Below are 14753 nucleotides of genomic sequence, written 5' to 3' on the forward strand. Positions count from 1 at the left end.
AGTTTCTCTTGTCATCTTCATTTATTTAAATAAATGCAAGTAATTAACTTTGTTTTACTTGATCTCATTGTCTTTGGGGTTATAATGTTTAGCAGCGTTCTCCATTTAATAAAATTTTATTAGGAAAGAAATTGTTTCCTAAAGGCTTATTATTAAAACATTATATCTCTATTATAATCTGATATTTATCAGGAAACTAGAACAGCCTCGTAGATAGAGCTAACCTAAAAGAATCAGCAGGCAAGCTAGGAGAAGCATGACCCTCTTATGACCATCATAGCCTTGGGGGCAGGTTAATTACTTTTGCCTTTGCTGTGTTAATTGCAGATCCCCTGACACCTTATACTATTTCAACATCCAAGGTGCGGATTTATAAAGGTCTTCAAGACCTGACTTTCCACCCACAACTGCGGCTGCCTTTCTCTTGTCTCACTTTATAAGCTATTTGATTTCCAGTAGTTTCCTGAACCCAGTGCGGCCTCTTTCACTCCAGCCTTTGCAATGTAAGATTCTCTCTGCTGCTAACACACTTTTTCTTGTTTACCTGCATAACTTCTCAAGGTCTTAGCTTAAACTGTTAGTTTTTCTTGGGAGTTCTGTAGTTATCCATTGGAAAAACTGACATTTGTGCTTTTTCTTCTCCATTGATTTTTTTTCATTCATTTATTCAATTATTCATTTGATCACAACTCTAAACACACATGGTGCAGCTACATCTACCATGATGCAGGCACCTCATGAGCTCGGTGTTATGACAGGTTTCTAACTGTATTAGCAAAATTTGCTTAATTGTCTGATTGCCTCCTCAGATTCTTAAACTTTGTGAGGAGAAACTTGGTCAATCTTACTTACTTTGTGTCTTTAGGACATAGCATATTGTTAGCATATAATAGATAATTAATAAACTGAATTAACCAGCAAATGCACAGATGTGTTTATAGGTTGTTGGTTTTTTGTCTTTTAAATTCAAAATTAACTTTGTGTTTAATCTTAGATTTTTAGTAGTACCACCATAAGTTCAATTAGATTATTTTGCATACTGTTGTTTGTTAAGTAAAGCATTCATCCTAGGCCTACATGTTAATGTTTTTAAAAGAGTCTGAGTACCTCTCAAGACCCGAGGCCACAGCACTGTACAAAACACGCTAGTGTTCTTTAATAGTGCAAATAGTCTTTAACTACAATATCTGAGCCAGACCGCATCAGTGGCAGGAAAAGAGGTTAAGAAAAGAATCAGGGATGAGGTGGCCAGCCCTAATCTCAACAAGAGACTTGATTTGAGAAAGAAGTTGGAAGCACACTTGGAATATTGTGCTACTTATTTTTAGAACCAGTACAAATTTCTGATTCTGCAATTGAACTATAGCTAATCACAGCTTCACTTTAAAATCAGAGAAACTGCTGCTATCCCTCTACTCAAGATGGCATGCTGTGCCTGATCATTTTTATGATGTTATCACTGCTCCATGGTATATTTTTGCACTTAGGAATGGCTCTATCGAAAAAAATTGAATGAGGAGGAAGGAGAAGAGCAAGAAGAAAAAGGAGGATGAAAAGGAAAAGGAGGAGAAGATGATAAAAATGATAACATTATGCTCCCAAGCTAATCTAAAAGACAAATACAATTCATATAGTAAAGTACTATAATCAGTATTCCAATTGGAGTATTTACATTTAAAGCTAATTTTCATTAAAGTTTTAAAGCTCAGCTGTTTCGAACTAACCAAAGGAGCATTCATATGCACTTATGTCACTGTAACTCCTAGTCTTATACTTTAAGGTAGTGACTTTAGAATGTAGGGAATCCTAGCAATTAAGTATTAGATGTCTAAAGTCACAAAACAGTATTGGGACCCAATACACTCTAAACGCAATTCAGCATTTGTCGAAATATATTGTACAGAAACTTGATACACTTTACTATTACCAGGGAAATGGGAAAAAATTTCCCTAACAACAAAAGGTAGCTTACAAATTATACAACAGCATAATATTATGCATCGATAAAAATTATAATGACTAAAATGTAATGCCATGAGAAAAATGCTAATATTGTAATTGTTAAATGAATAACTGGTTTCCACTCTATAAAAAAAGAACACAAGTACACAGAGAATACATACATAGAAGAAAATTAAAAGATGTGTGCCAAAATATTAGCAGTGCCTGTGCCTAGGTATGTATACCATGAATATTTTGTTACTTTTGACCACATTTTCTAAATTTTCTACAATTTGTTAAATTTGAAAGAAAACAAGCAAGTAGCATTTACATCATATTATTTTCGGATACAAGGAAGTTCATAAACTGGCTGTCCAGCCAGAGTGTGGATTAATTTAAGTTATTTTAAGTTAGGAAAATATGTGTGGTCTATGTATGGGAAGTTCATTAATCAGTATTCAGGAATGGTATGTATCATTTTCACTGACATTTATAAATTCTACGTTTCCTTCTGTGTATAATAACAAATATTTAAAACTAAAGTGTGACTATATTTTTTTCTCTTTTTTAAAAAATCAGAATTGTAATCATCTAAGATAATTTTGGATGTGCCAGGTCCCTGTAAATCAAAGAACCCCTCCACCCCACACCACTTACACACACCTTAAAAATAATGTATTTCTTGGTTTTTGAATGCTTACCATCTTCTCTAATGAAAAAATCTTGTTTTCAAACAAATAGAGAGGTGTAAAGGTAGCATAAACAGCCATATGAGGGGACTGAATTCCTGAAGAACCTGTAAAACAAACATTGTCACAAGAAAATCCTAATAAAAATGGGTCTAAGCAGTCACATTTTCACTGTGCCTCATGTGACCTCACATGGCAAGGGGAAGGGGGGGAGGAGAGGAAGGGGGAGAGGAAGGAGGGAGATCTGCTGTCTTCCTCTTTTTATTAGACCAGTCCCCACTGAATTAAGGTACCACCCTTGTGACCTCACTGAACCCTAACTACTTCTCTAAAGAAATTATCTTCAAATAGACTCACATCGGGGGTCAGGGATTCAACACTTGAATATGGGGGATACACATTTCCTTCTGTAACCTTCTGATCTCAGCTCTTTAAATGTATGCCCTTCTTACACGCAAATGCCATTCATCCCATCCTCAAAGCACCAAAAATCTTAGCTGATTTCTACCTCAATTTCTACCTCAAACAAGTCCAAAGTCTTGTATAAATATCTAAATAGCATATGGTTAAGACTTGAGGTTTGAGTCGCTGCTCCATAACTATGAGCCTGGGACACTAGACAAGGTAGATGCTTCCAAACACAATGTTGAGGCAGGCAAAGGAAAGATGATTTCATTCCAAAAGGAAGAAACAGGAAAGGAGGAAAGAGGAAGAAGAGACAGGTTCCAAGTAAGTCTAAAACCTCACAAGGCAAGGTCCAGTAGATCTTAAAGCTTTAGAACAATCTTTGGCTGGATTCTCTGCCTTCTGGGCTCACTGTTACCCAATAGCTCTAGGTGGTGGCTCCAACTATTCAGACCTGGGTGGAGGCCTTGCCTGGTGACTCTTTGCAATGGATCCACTCATGAGGATATTGGCAGGAGTGCCCACCTGCTCTTTGTAGGGGTGGCCTGACTTATTGAAACAGGAAAGGTGAGCCTACCGGCTGAGGCTGGGGTGGAAACAGTCTAGCTCCCTGAGCCTTCATGACAGTGGAAGCCCTGAGTGTCTTTGAATCATTTCAAGGGATCATTCTTCCCTTTTCTTGAAAGATAACACATATTTATTTTCAAAGCCAGACAGCTCTATTGTTCTGTTCTGTAGACTTTAGAAGTCCAACAGCCTTCTTTTATTCCATCCTGATTTCTCTATTCCCTTAGTTAAAATGGTCTTGACTCTGTGGGTACAAATTCATTTGTATTCCTGATCTTTGCTGAGATGTCTAGTCCATTGCTAATCTCCTTACAGAACGATTGTTCACACATTCTTGGTATTGTTTCTACAACAAGATTTATCTCTCTCTCTCTGTTTTGCAATAGAGATTGAGGATTTCCCAAATCTTCAAGTTTTTTTTTTGCTTCATAATCCTCACAATTTAACTCTCATCTCTCATATCTCATTATATGTAGTAGGGAGAAGCTAAGCTTCACCTTCAACATATTTTTGCTTAGAAATGACTTTATGTAAATATTTTTTAATATCATTGATTATACAGTGCCATACCCATTAAAATACCAATGATGATCTTCTCAAACTAGAGAAAATTGTCCTAAAATTCATTTGGAAGAATAAAAGACCCACAATAGCCATAGCAGTTCTAAGCCAATGCTTAGAGGCATCACAAGACCTAACTTGGTTACTACTACAGAGCCACAGTAACCAAAACTATATCGTATGAACATAAAAACAATTACATACAGCAATGGTACAAAATAGCAGGCATAAAGACAAACCCACACAGATACAGTCTTCTGATTCTTGACAAAGGTGCCAAAAATATATTGGAGAAAAGACAGCCTTTTAACAAATGGTTCTGGGAAAACTGGTTATCTGTATGTAGAAGAATGAAGCTAGAGTTGCACAAAAGTCAACACAAAATGGATTGAAGGACTAAAAATTAGACCAGAAACTATGAAATTCTCAGAAGAAAACATAGGGTCAACACTCCAACATTTAGGTGCAGGCAATGACTTTCTCAATAGGATTCTAAAGTTCAGACATAATGCTAAGTGTTAATAAATGGGTTAGCATCAAATTAAAAAGCTTCTAAACAGCAATGGAAACCATTCAGTTTGTGAAGAGAAAGACCTACAAAATGGGAGAAAATCGTTGCTAGATACTCTTCTGATGGAGGATTAATATCCAGAATATATAAAGAACCTAAAAAGTTAATATCAAAATGACCCCCAAATAACCCAATTGATAATGGGCAAATTAACTAAACTGACACTTTTCAAAAGAAGTAATTCAAATAGCCAACAAATATATTTTTAAAAATGCTCAATGTGGTTAGCAATGACAGAAATGCGAATCAAAGCTGCACTTAGATTTCTTCTCTCTCCAGTTTAAATGGCAGCCTTCAAGAATAGAAGCAATATTAAATGCTGCAGAGGATGTGGAGAAAAAGGAACCCTTTTACACTGTTGGCAGGATTGTAAATTAATAAAACTAACATGAAAAAGGAAAAAAAAGTATGGGGTTTTCTTAAGGAGTAGGAATGGAGCTATCATATGATGTAGTTAGACCATGCCTCAGTATTTAGCCTAAAAATTAAAAATTCAGCATAATAGAGTGATATATACATATTCATATTTATTGCAGCACAATTCACAATAGCCAAACTATGGAACCAGTGTAGGTTTCTGACAATGGATGAATAGATATAAAAAATTAGTATACATATACAATGGAGTTTTATTTAGCCATGAAGAATGAAATTATGTCATTTGAAGAAAAATGAATGGAACTGAGGACATTATGATCAGTTAAATAAGCCAAATTCAGAAAAGTCAAGGGTCATATTTTTGTCTCATACGTGGAATCTAAAGAGGAAAAGGGAAAAGAAAATTGGGGCGAGAATGGAGAAATCTCATGAAAACCAAAAGGAAATCAGTAGCACAGAGGAAAGGGACCAGGGACTAGGGGGAGGGAGGAGGGAATGGCAAGGGGAAATACTGGGGAATGGCATTAGCCAAATTAGATTGTGTACATGTACGAATATATAACAACTTATTACACATATGTCTCTATATACAACTATAATGCACCAATGAAAGATATTGGGGGGAAGGGCCCTCCAAGACAATCTTGGCTGTTTCTAGAAGGCACCTCAAAACTCTTTCAGCCACTACCCATCACAGTTACAAGGCCACCTCCATATTTGTAGGTGTTTGTTACAGCAGCACCCTACTTCATGGTAGGAGTATCTGTATTAGTCAGGTGTATCCAGAGAAACAGAACCGATATGAAATATATAAAAGGAGGTTTATTATAAGGAATTGGTTCACATGATCATGGGGGCTGACAAGTTCTAACTATAGTTCCTGTCTGAAGGTCAACAGACTCAAGTCCCAGGAATAGTCAGAGTTTCACTTTGAGTCCGAAGGCAATCAGGCAGCAGGAATTTTCTCTTATTGGGGGACAGCCAGACTTTTTCTCAGGCATTTAACTGATTGAATGAGGTCCACTTGCACTAGATCAAGCAGTCTATGTTACCCAGCCTACTCTTTTAAATATTAATGGCTTACAATCAAATATCTGGGCATTATATGGTTCAGTGAAGTTGACACATAAAATCAACCATCAAATTAATTCTCTTCTAAATTCTGATTTTAAAATCTTTTAAGTTTAAAAGTTTTTTAGGGGCTGGGGTGTGGCTCAGAGGTAGAGCAGCTTCCTGGTGTGTGTGAGGCACTGGGTTCCATCCTCAGCACCACATAAAGTAAAATAAAGACATTGTGTCCACTTATAACTAAAAAATATTAAAAAACAAATTTTAGTTCAAATTACATTCCCTATTTGCTTATTATACAATGGAAGTTTTTATGTCTTTCCTAAAGTTTCTTAAAGCTAAATATTTAATATTAAGAAATCAAATACTTTGCCATAAACCTATAATGTCATTCAAGCTCTAGATTCTATATGATATTCAAATAAAGTTTGACTATGATGCAAGTATTTTGAGAGAACATTTTCCATCTATTTTATAGTGTTGCATAATAAAATCTACAGAAACTTGGGAATTCTAAATTAGGTCATAGAACAATAATTACTAGAAATATGAGATAAAGGACATGGTCTTAACATATAGCTATTAATAATGTTGATGACAGAAAGAATGTGCTTTAAATTCTATGACAATTTTTATGGGATTGCAATATTTAATGTGAAAATATTAAAACATCAGCATTTATTCAGGGGTCAACTTCTAAATATTTGATAAGCATGTATCGTTGCACAGCCCATCAAATTGCAGCTGCTTATAAATACTGGTATCACAGTTTTGGTGTTATCATCTTATCACTAACCTATGAATTCTGGGTATCAACATAATAAAAATAGGATATTTTGAGCTAAAATATTTACATCTTATAAAAGGGATTCAGGGTTCCAGAAACTCCCCCAAATAGGTAAAACATTGCACATTTGTGTGCATACTGTGCCTTAGTCTATTTTGTGCTGCTATAACAGAATACCTCAAACTGAGTAATCTATAAAGAACCAAAATTTATTTCCTCACAGTTAGTGGCTGGGAAGTTTAATATTGAGGAACTGGCATCTGGTGACAGTCTTTTTGCTGTAATATCCCATGGCAAAAGCCAAAGGGCAGAGAGAGGGTCAGACAGAAAAGAGGGCCAAACTCCCTCTTTTAGAGTAAGCCCACTACTGAGATAACCAGTTCACTTGTGCAATAATGCCATTAATCCCTCTGCTCCACCCTCATGACCTAAATCACTTCTCATTAAGCCTCACCTCCCCAAAATTTTGCATAGTGACCAAGTTTTCAAATCATGATTGTTGTGGGGCACATTCAATCAATAGCACTAAGTATTTGGGAAAAGAGAGAAGGTTCATGATTTTCATAAGATTCTCAAAGAGTCTGTTAACAAAAAAAGATAAGAGATATTTGAAAAGAGTCTCAGAGAATTCATATTCGGTCCATTATTATCTCTGTAAATATGCTGATTTCTATAATACTACTTCCTCATATCATTACATATGAAAAAAAATGCTTTCAGAATATCTTAGAGGGAAATATTTGGATTCAGGAGCTCTGTATCTTTTAAAGAACAATTCATTACATAAACCATAGAATGTTCTTATTTATCTTCCCAGATGTTAAAGTAGTGTTTCACGGAATAAAAACAAATGCATACAATCAAGTTGAATAATTGGTGAATAAATTTAAGGGAGAAAAAAGACCCACTTAAGGAGATGACATTTAAAATCCTAACCTCTAAAACTGCCTTAAAATATCTGTACAGTCTTTAGAAGTTGTGCAGTTTCCAAAACTGCCTTGCTAATTACATGTATTTTATTGCTTAGGAGGATTTCATTGGTATAATTTAGATGTTGCAATTTAGTGCACCTCTTCTTATTCCCTATATTTCAAAAGACTCTGCTATAAAATAAATAATATTGCTTAAGTATCACTTTTATCATTGATTTCATTTTATGTTAGATATTCACTGCCTTAATAAATAACAGTTTCAGCCTGAATCAATGATTCACAGTGAGATGGACTCCAAATTACTACATAACTACTGCAAATTCATAAGGGATATTTGTCTAAGATTATAAATCATTTTTTCAGTGTGATATTAACTCAATTTCTTATAGTGGCTAACTTTTATTGAATGCTTACTCCATGGTAAGCTCTGATCTAAGCATTTCACACAGACATGACTAAACCCCAGACAGATTCCAAGCAGCAATTCACGTCTCCCTGCTCTTCCCAGTCTTCCGCCATCTTTAACAGTGTACCCTTAACCACACCAAGTTAGAAAAGGGGGACTTCACACAGGAACATTTATTTCAGGGGTCAACTGGCAATGGTGCACATTGCTTCTGTTCCTGTTCCATGGGCTAGAACACAGGCACAGGCCATATTTTACTTCAACAGAGGCTGGAAAAATATGTTTTCAGAAGGAAGAAGAAATTATGAACATCCAGCAAAATCTCTCTCATGATCAGAAAACAGTCAACCTTACTCTTCCAACAAGACATATTCCAATCTTACTGATTTGTATTTTTTTAAACAAAATTACAGTTACCGTGTTACTGAGCTATTTTATATTACTAAACAAATTCTAAGTTTTCTTGTAATTAGGTAACTTCAAAATTCAAATCTCTAATATTCCTGGATACTACTTCTTTCTCAGCTATGAGAAGGATCTGATTTGTTCATTTTTTTCTAGAGCTTCAGTATTTTAAATTAATGTTACAATTTGAATTCAAGATTTTGTTAAGTTACATTTTAAATTTAGTTGTTTAGAGAATAAGGGTTCAACAAATTTTAAAGCTGCTAATATCCACAGATATTGAAGGAGGTATAATACAGCAGTGTGAACTCTGGAGCAGTACTCCCTGGGTTCATAAAGCTAGTTAACACTTCATTTAGAGTTCCTCCAAGAGAATAGTCAATGCCAAGAAGCTGCCCCTTGTGCCAGAGGGTCTGCACAGGGTCCTCTCAGCAGAGTTTTTTAGTTGCTGTGGTAAGTGACTACAGTACGGCTCCTATTCTCTTCTTTTCATGGTGGAAACTTATATTGCAGATCTTCTGTCCTTCTTCAACAATACATTAGATACAGGGGTGGACTTACCTGGTTGTGGGTATAAGCACATGACTTGGAGATCCCAGACTTTACACTAGGTGCAATTACTAAATAGCAATTTGGTTGGGATTCTTGGTAAGAGGTGAACATATTATATATGTGGGAAGAAGAATAACATGGACACCTGGAGATCAAGGAAGTGGAATGTGGCAATGATTTACGGTTTAATAATTTAATGATTTAATGGTTCCCTCTTTCTCCAAAACATTCAGCTAAACTCTATTTCCTGATTTCCCTTACAGTTAGGTGGGCTATAGACTTCTATCACAGTCAGAAGGTGGTGAGCAGAAGCGATGCATGATACAACTAGCTCTGCCCTTAAAAATGCCACTCTTGCAGAGCTCCGGGTCTTTTTCCTTCTGCTGGTATAGAAATTTAGAATCCACATTGCTGAAGTTGTCAGAACCATAAGAAATAAGGAGGCTGGGTCTTCCAAACACCATTTAGAAAAGAGCTTCCTGCCAATCATTAACACAGGTCTTTGATTTTATGTAATTTTTATATATATAAAGATTACATAAAATATATATATATATATACACACACACACACACACACACACATACACACACAAACACATGTATACTGTTTGAACCATTTGTTAACCTTAATGAATATATTTACTTTCAAAATAACAAAATAAAAAACTCTTAAATGCCACATAGTTATTAGGGTATATATTAGATATATAAATGGTTATTAGGGTATGTATTAGATATATAAATGTAAATATATACATGTATGTATAAACGTGAATAAATATCTACATGATTTTTGACACCTTAAAATTATATTTTTTATAACATTTTAAAATTTTGAGTGACATATTATTTTAATAACATCTGTGATAAATGCACTACTTTCATAAAATTAATAGGAGTACTTCATGTTAAACTTTCCATGATTTCTCAGTTACCTATGACATTTTATTTATGTCAAGTTGAATATAAATAATATAAATGTCATGTTATTTTTTTCATAGAGTTTGAATTGTAGGTCAATTACCTTTTGAATGCTCAGGGTCCCTGTATAATCTGGTATAAGTAAAACCAAAACAGCTGTTTTAAGGAAATGAATTTTAACAATACCATCTGCCAAACCACTTACATTTAACTGTATTGGAGAAGGGAGTTCATATGGCCACTGTCTTTTATTTATGGTAGATAGAGTCCTGTAGAATTCATTTTAACATGGTATCTTGGACATGTTTAGGAATTAACAAAGACTTCAGCAATAAGTATACTAAAATGTATTTCTACCCACATGTACCAAGCACTTTACTTGGACTTTAATACTTAATTCTCAGAGGAGCCCTCACAGATACCATGCTCACTTTAAGAAATCAGAAGATTCTGATTTTAAGGAGCCTCCACCAATTGCCTGGTGCTTACTCTTTCCATAAAGGATTTGACTCAGGCAGTGGCTCCAATCGGAACTATATTCTGTATATTGACATTGACCTTAACTGTGTTCCAGTGGAAAAAAGGCACCATTACCCTCACTTTCACAAAGAAAGAAACTCGAGCAAATTCAGCCATTTTAATAAAGATGAACTGTGATAATGTGATGTTTCCCACTTTCAGAAAATATTACTTAAGGCATCAATACAAGAAAATAAATTTTAATGAAAAATTAAAGATGCAGTAACTAGTGACTATTTTCTTTACCACATCACTGGATTCATTTCAGTAAACATCAGAGGCCAGAACTATTAAAATTTTCTCATACAAATTATTATAATATATTAAGGAAGAATACAAAATGAAAATAAACCAGATAAAGCACAGTGCTGGAGGCAGAAAGACATATTTTCAACCACATAATGAAGGATGAGCTGAAAATTGTAATCAACACTCTGGGAGCACTAAGATGACTCCTTGTTGGGACTACAGAGTCTCAAAAGAGATATTGAAATCTCCTCTTGAACAATCTGAAGTGTAATTTTTTTTATAGTATATGATACCATTAGAGGCTGTTGTACTAGATTGTTTTAGGTGGTACAGAGGATAAAGGTCCCCTGACCCAGGACTTTTGGAACTATCTGTCTATGTAAGTTGGAAGGATATTAACTAAAACGAGGAAGATACAGTATGATTTTTATGTAGTAGATAGAATCCTGAGCATTTTCACTAAGAAAACATGATCTTTATACAATGAGACTGTATAGATCTGCTATATTTGTCCAGTCACAATGTGATACACAAAAAAAGTACGGTTGTCAGTAAACAGGCCACCACTATAGAGACCATGCTTCATTAGTTATTTTCTGAAACTGTCAAAGAGCTGGAGGTACATACACTGTGAGCAAAGAGTTACACACACACATTTCCTTTAATTTGGATGTTACTAAACGAGGAGCTACAAATTTACTTGGATCTGGATGATAAATTTAGACTTGTAATCATCTTTCAGAAAAATGCCCACATGGGGCTGCTTCTCCTTGGATTGCCACGCGGGAAGAACTTGGCTTGCTTCTGTCTTCTATAGAGGACCTGGCCACCATGTGCACAGCCATTCTTTACACAGAGGGCCCAACACTTATGGGAAAAGCCCAACAATCTTTCTTAGAAATTTCAAAACAGAAAATACATCTCTGTGCTTCCACATTTTCCAGCATTTTAGGGAACGACTAAAATAAAGAGCATTCTGAGACAGAGAGCTTACAATCGGAGAGGGACTGCATGGAGTGCTGTACATCTGATGAGGGTCTTGAGCCATGAATTGAAAATTTGAATTTTTCCTTTTCCTTTTCCTTTTCCTTTTCTCCATCTTTACTTTTTTTCTTCCCAAGATCTTTCATATCTGTTTTCTCTAACATAGCAAAAAAATCATAAATCTTTTAACTAGTAACTCTCAAGCTACATTTATTAGTCATTGTATGAAAAAAAGACCAGAACAATTATATTTTGAAATGTAAAACAATAGCTACAACTTCCCCCAAACATAATCTCCTTTAATTAGAAAGATCACAATAAAGCCAGAGAAATTTTTGAAAATCTACAAGTACTTTGAAAGACATACAACATTGCTTATTGTTATACATAATAACTAAATTAGTATACATAATTTTGCATTTCATGGAGATCATTATTGGAATATATTTTATTTATATAAAATTAGAGTGCCATCTTAATTTTCTCAATTAAAAAATGAAAACAACAAACAACAAAGCATGGGCTGAGGGTTGAGTCCTGACTATGGGGCCCTCTAAATCTTATCTGGGGCCTTCATCTCAAGGAAATAAGGAAACAAAAAAATATCTTTTTGTGGAACTGGAACTCAACCAACACCCACAAACCAACCTCCTTTTGCCAGCATGGCATGTGTAATAAAACTCATGAGCCCAGAACTATCCCCTCTGTTTGAATTCTTATGCATAAACACGTCTCTATGAAATATGTCCTCCTTTAATATAAAACCAAATTTCCTCCAAGATTTTTTTACTTGCAATCCCTTCCAATTCTAAATCAGAATTTTTAGATTTTGGTCATTTCATTCTCTGTATAAGCTTCTAAATTTATAATCACCATTGGTCACAGGATTTATTTTCTTAAAACTTTGCATAAATTAAAAACAATGGGTATTAAAAACTTTATACAGTTCCTTAGCATCCAAAGTATACCTGTTTCATTTCTTAGCTTAACAGATTTAACACCTATGCTTGACATAAAATTGAGGAAAACCATAACTTCAAAGGGAGGAAGAAATATTTAACTAGGAAACTTCCATGCAAAAATATGTTATTAAACTTTTATTTTGTGGATTTTGTATAAATGTTAACTTGATTCAATACATCAAATTTGGTGTAGCAGTTTGTGATTTCATTTATAATCTTAAAATTGAACTTTAACAGTCTTCAGATACCTATGCTGAATTTATTATTTAAAAATAATCTACTATCTAATGAAAATAATAGAAAAAAACAAGCTGTTTAATTTAGAAATTTGGATAATATGTAACAGTATTTACCAAAATGTGTTTTGGGCAAATATCCTAGGTAGTTGTTATTTCTCTTTCATTTAAGTCCAACCATCAGGCAAAATCCTATTCTAAATAACTTGCTAGCTGAGTCCTAATTCTACAATCCTCTCCACATTAACTCAAATCTTCAGGACTCCAACATTTTCCATCTCCACCTTACTCTCAGCTCAGAGCTAAGCTTTCTATTAATAGAGAAAGTAGAAGTCTTTTGTCAGAAATTCTCAACTTCTCCCAATTAAATAAACCTGTTCACCCATCCACATCTGTATCAAACACCCCTGTCCCTACATGACCTGTGTCCCTCCAGCTATTAGAATGGAAGAGCCATTAGTCTTCCTGGGCTGGGAGAAACCCTCCTGCTGGACTGAGGATCTTTCTCCTCCCACATTCTCAGGAAAAGTATGCTGTTGAAGTCATCTCCCTGGATCCTCCCAATCATCACCTAAAACCACTGCCGTTCTCCCTGATGAGGTGAGCAAATATATATTCTGTCTGGGTCCCACATTATTCCCTGTCAGTTCCACTTTGTGACTCTCCTGTTCTTCAAGAACTTCTATAGATTATGTTATTTCCCATTTACTTCGTAAGTGCCTCCACTACGTACTTCATTCCCATCAGTCCCCAGTGTCTGATGACATTCCCATTAAGACATCGAATGGAAAAAATTAAGTTCTCATTATTGTTCATCTCTCAACAATACCTGACAATCTCTCTGATTCTTGAAACATCATTATCCCCTCTGATTTCAATGCCCACATGCTCTGTTTGGGCTTTCCCTGCTTCTCTGACACTCCTTAGTCTCATTTATCAGCCCATGATTTTGTACTGAGCTCTCAGATGTGTAGGGGTTTCAAGTCTCAGCCTTCCTAGTCTTCTCATACTATACTTTCTCCTTGTGAAATATCTTCTATGGTTTTAGTGTGCACTTGTCAGTGACTTCCAAATGCACATTACCAGTCTTGAAACCAGTATAAGAAATTCTCTTGTCTTAAAGGCATTTCAAATTCAATATATTCAAAACCATTTTGTGCTCTCTCCTAATAGGTGCTACATCTATCCTGGTTTGCAATTCAAAATCTTCCCAATTATCTTTGCTAAGGTCTGCCATTTTTTAATTCTTAAATATCACTTGAACCAACCACCTCACCTGCATCTGCACTGCCAATACCTTCTTCCCCATTCTTATAAGATGATGTGACAGTCACCAAGTTGGTTCTTACACATTGGCCCACACCCCTGATACCCTGTTCCACCTCCAGACTATTTTTCTCAGGCATCAGAGTGATCCTTTGAAAGAGCAATCAGATTGTGATTCTATTCTAAACTCACCATTGGCAGTCAGTAACTCTGACGACAAAAAAATCAATAACCTTGGCACGGCCTATACGACTTGATCCAATTATTTTTCTTGAGCCATATTATCTCTTCACTTCCCCTCCTACTAAACACGTTTTCTACCCACTCCTTCAACACACGGTCATCCCTCCTA

The 14753-nt window shown here is 35.2% G+C and overlaps 1 protein-coding gene across 1 annotated transcript in view; it reads right to left on the reverse strand.

The window, feature by feature from the left end:
- The window catches only part of Adgb (androglobin), a 158345-nt gene that overhangs the window by 105988 nt on the left and 37604 nt on the right, over positions 1 to 14753 (reverse strand). Inside the window, exons 9-10 of the mRNA XM_077801965.1 lie at positions 11948 to 12094; positions 2643 to 2737 (exon numbers count right to left, since the gene is read on the reverse strand). Of these exons, the coding sequence (XP_077658091.1) occupies positions 2643 to 2737; positions 11948 to 12094 (242 nt within the window). The remainder of the gene's footprint in view (positions 1 to 2642; positions 2738 to 11947; positions 12095 to 14753) is intronic.

Source organism: Urocitellus parryii, chromosome 8 (assembly GCF_045843805.1).
Source record: "Urocitellus parryii isolate mUroPar1 chromosome 8, mUroPar1.hap1, whole genome shotgun sequence".
Classification (NCBI taxonomy): Eukaryota; Metazoa; Chordata; class Mammalia; order Rodentia; family Sciuridae; genus Urocitellus; species Urocitellus parryii.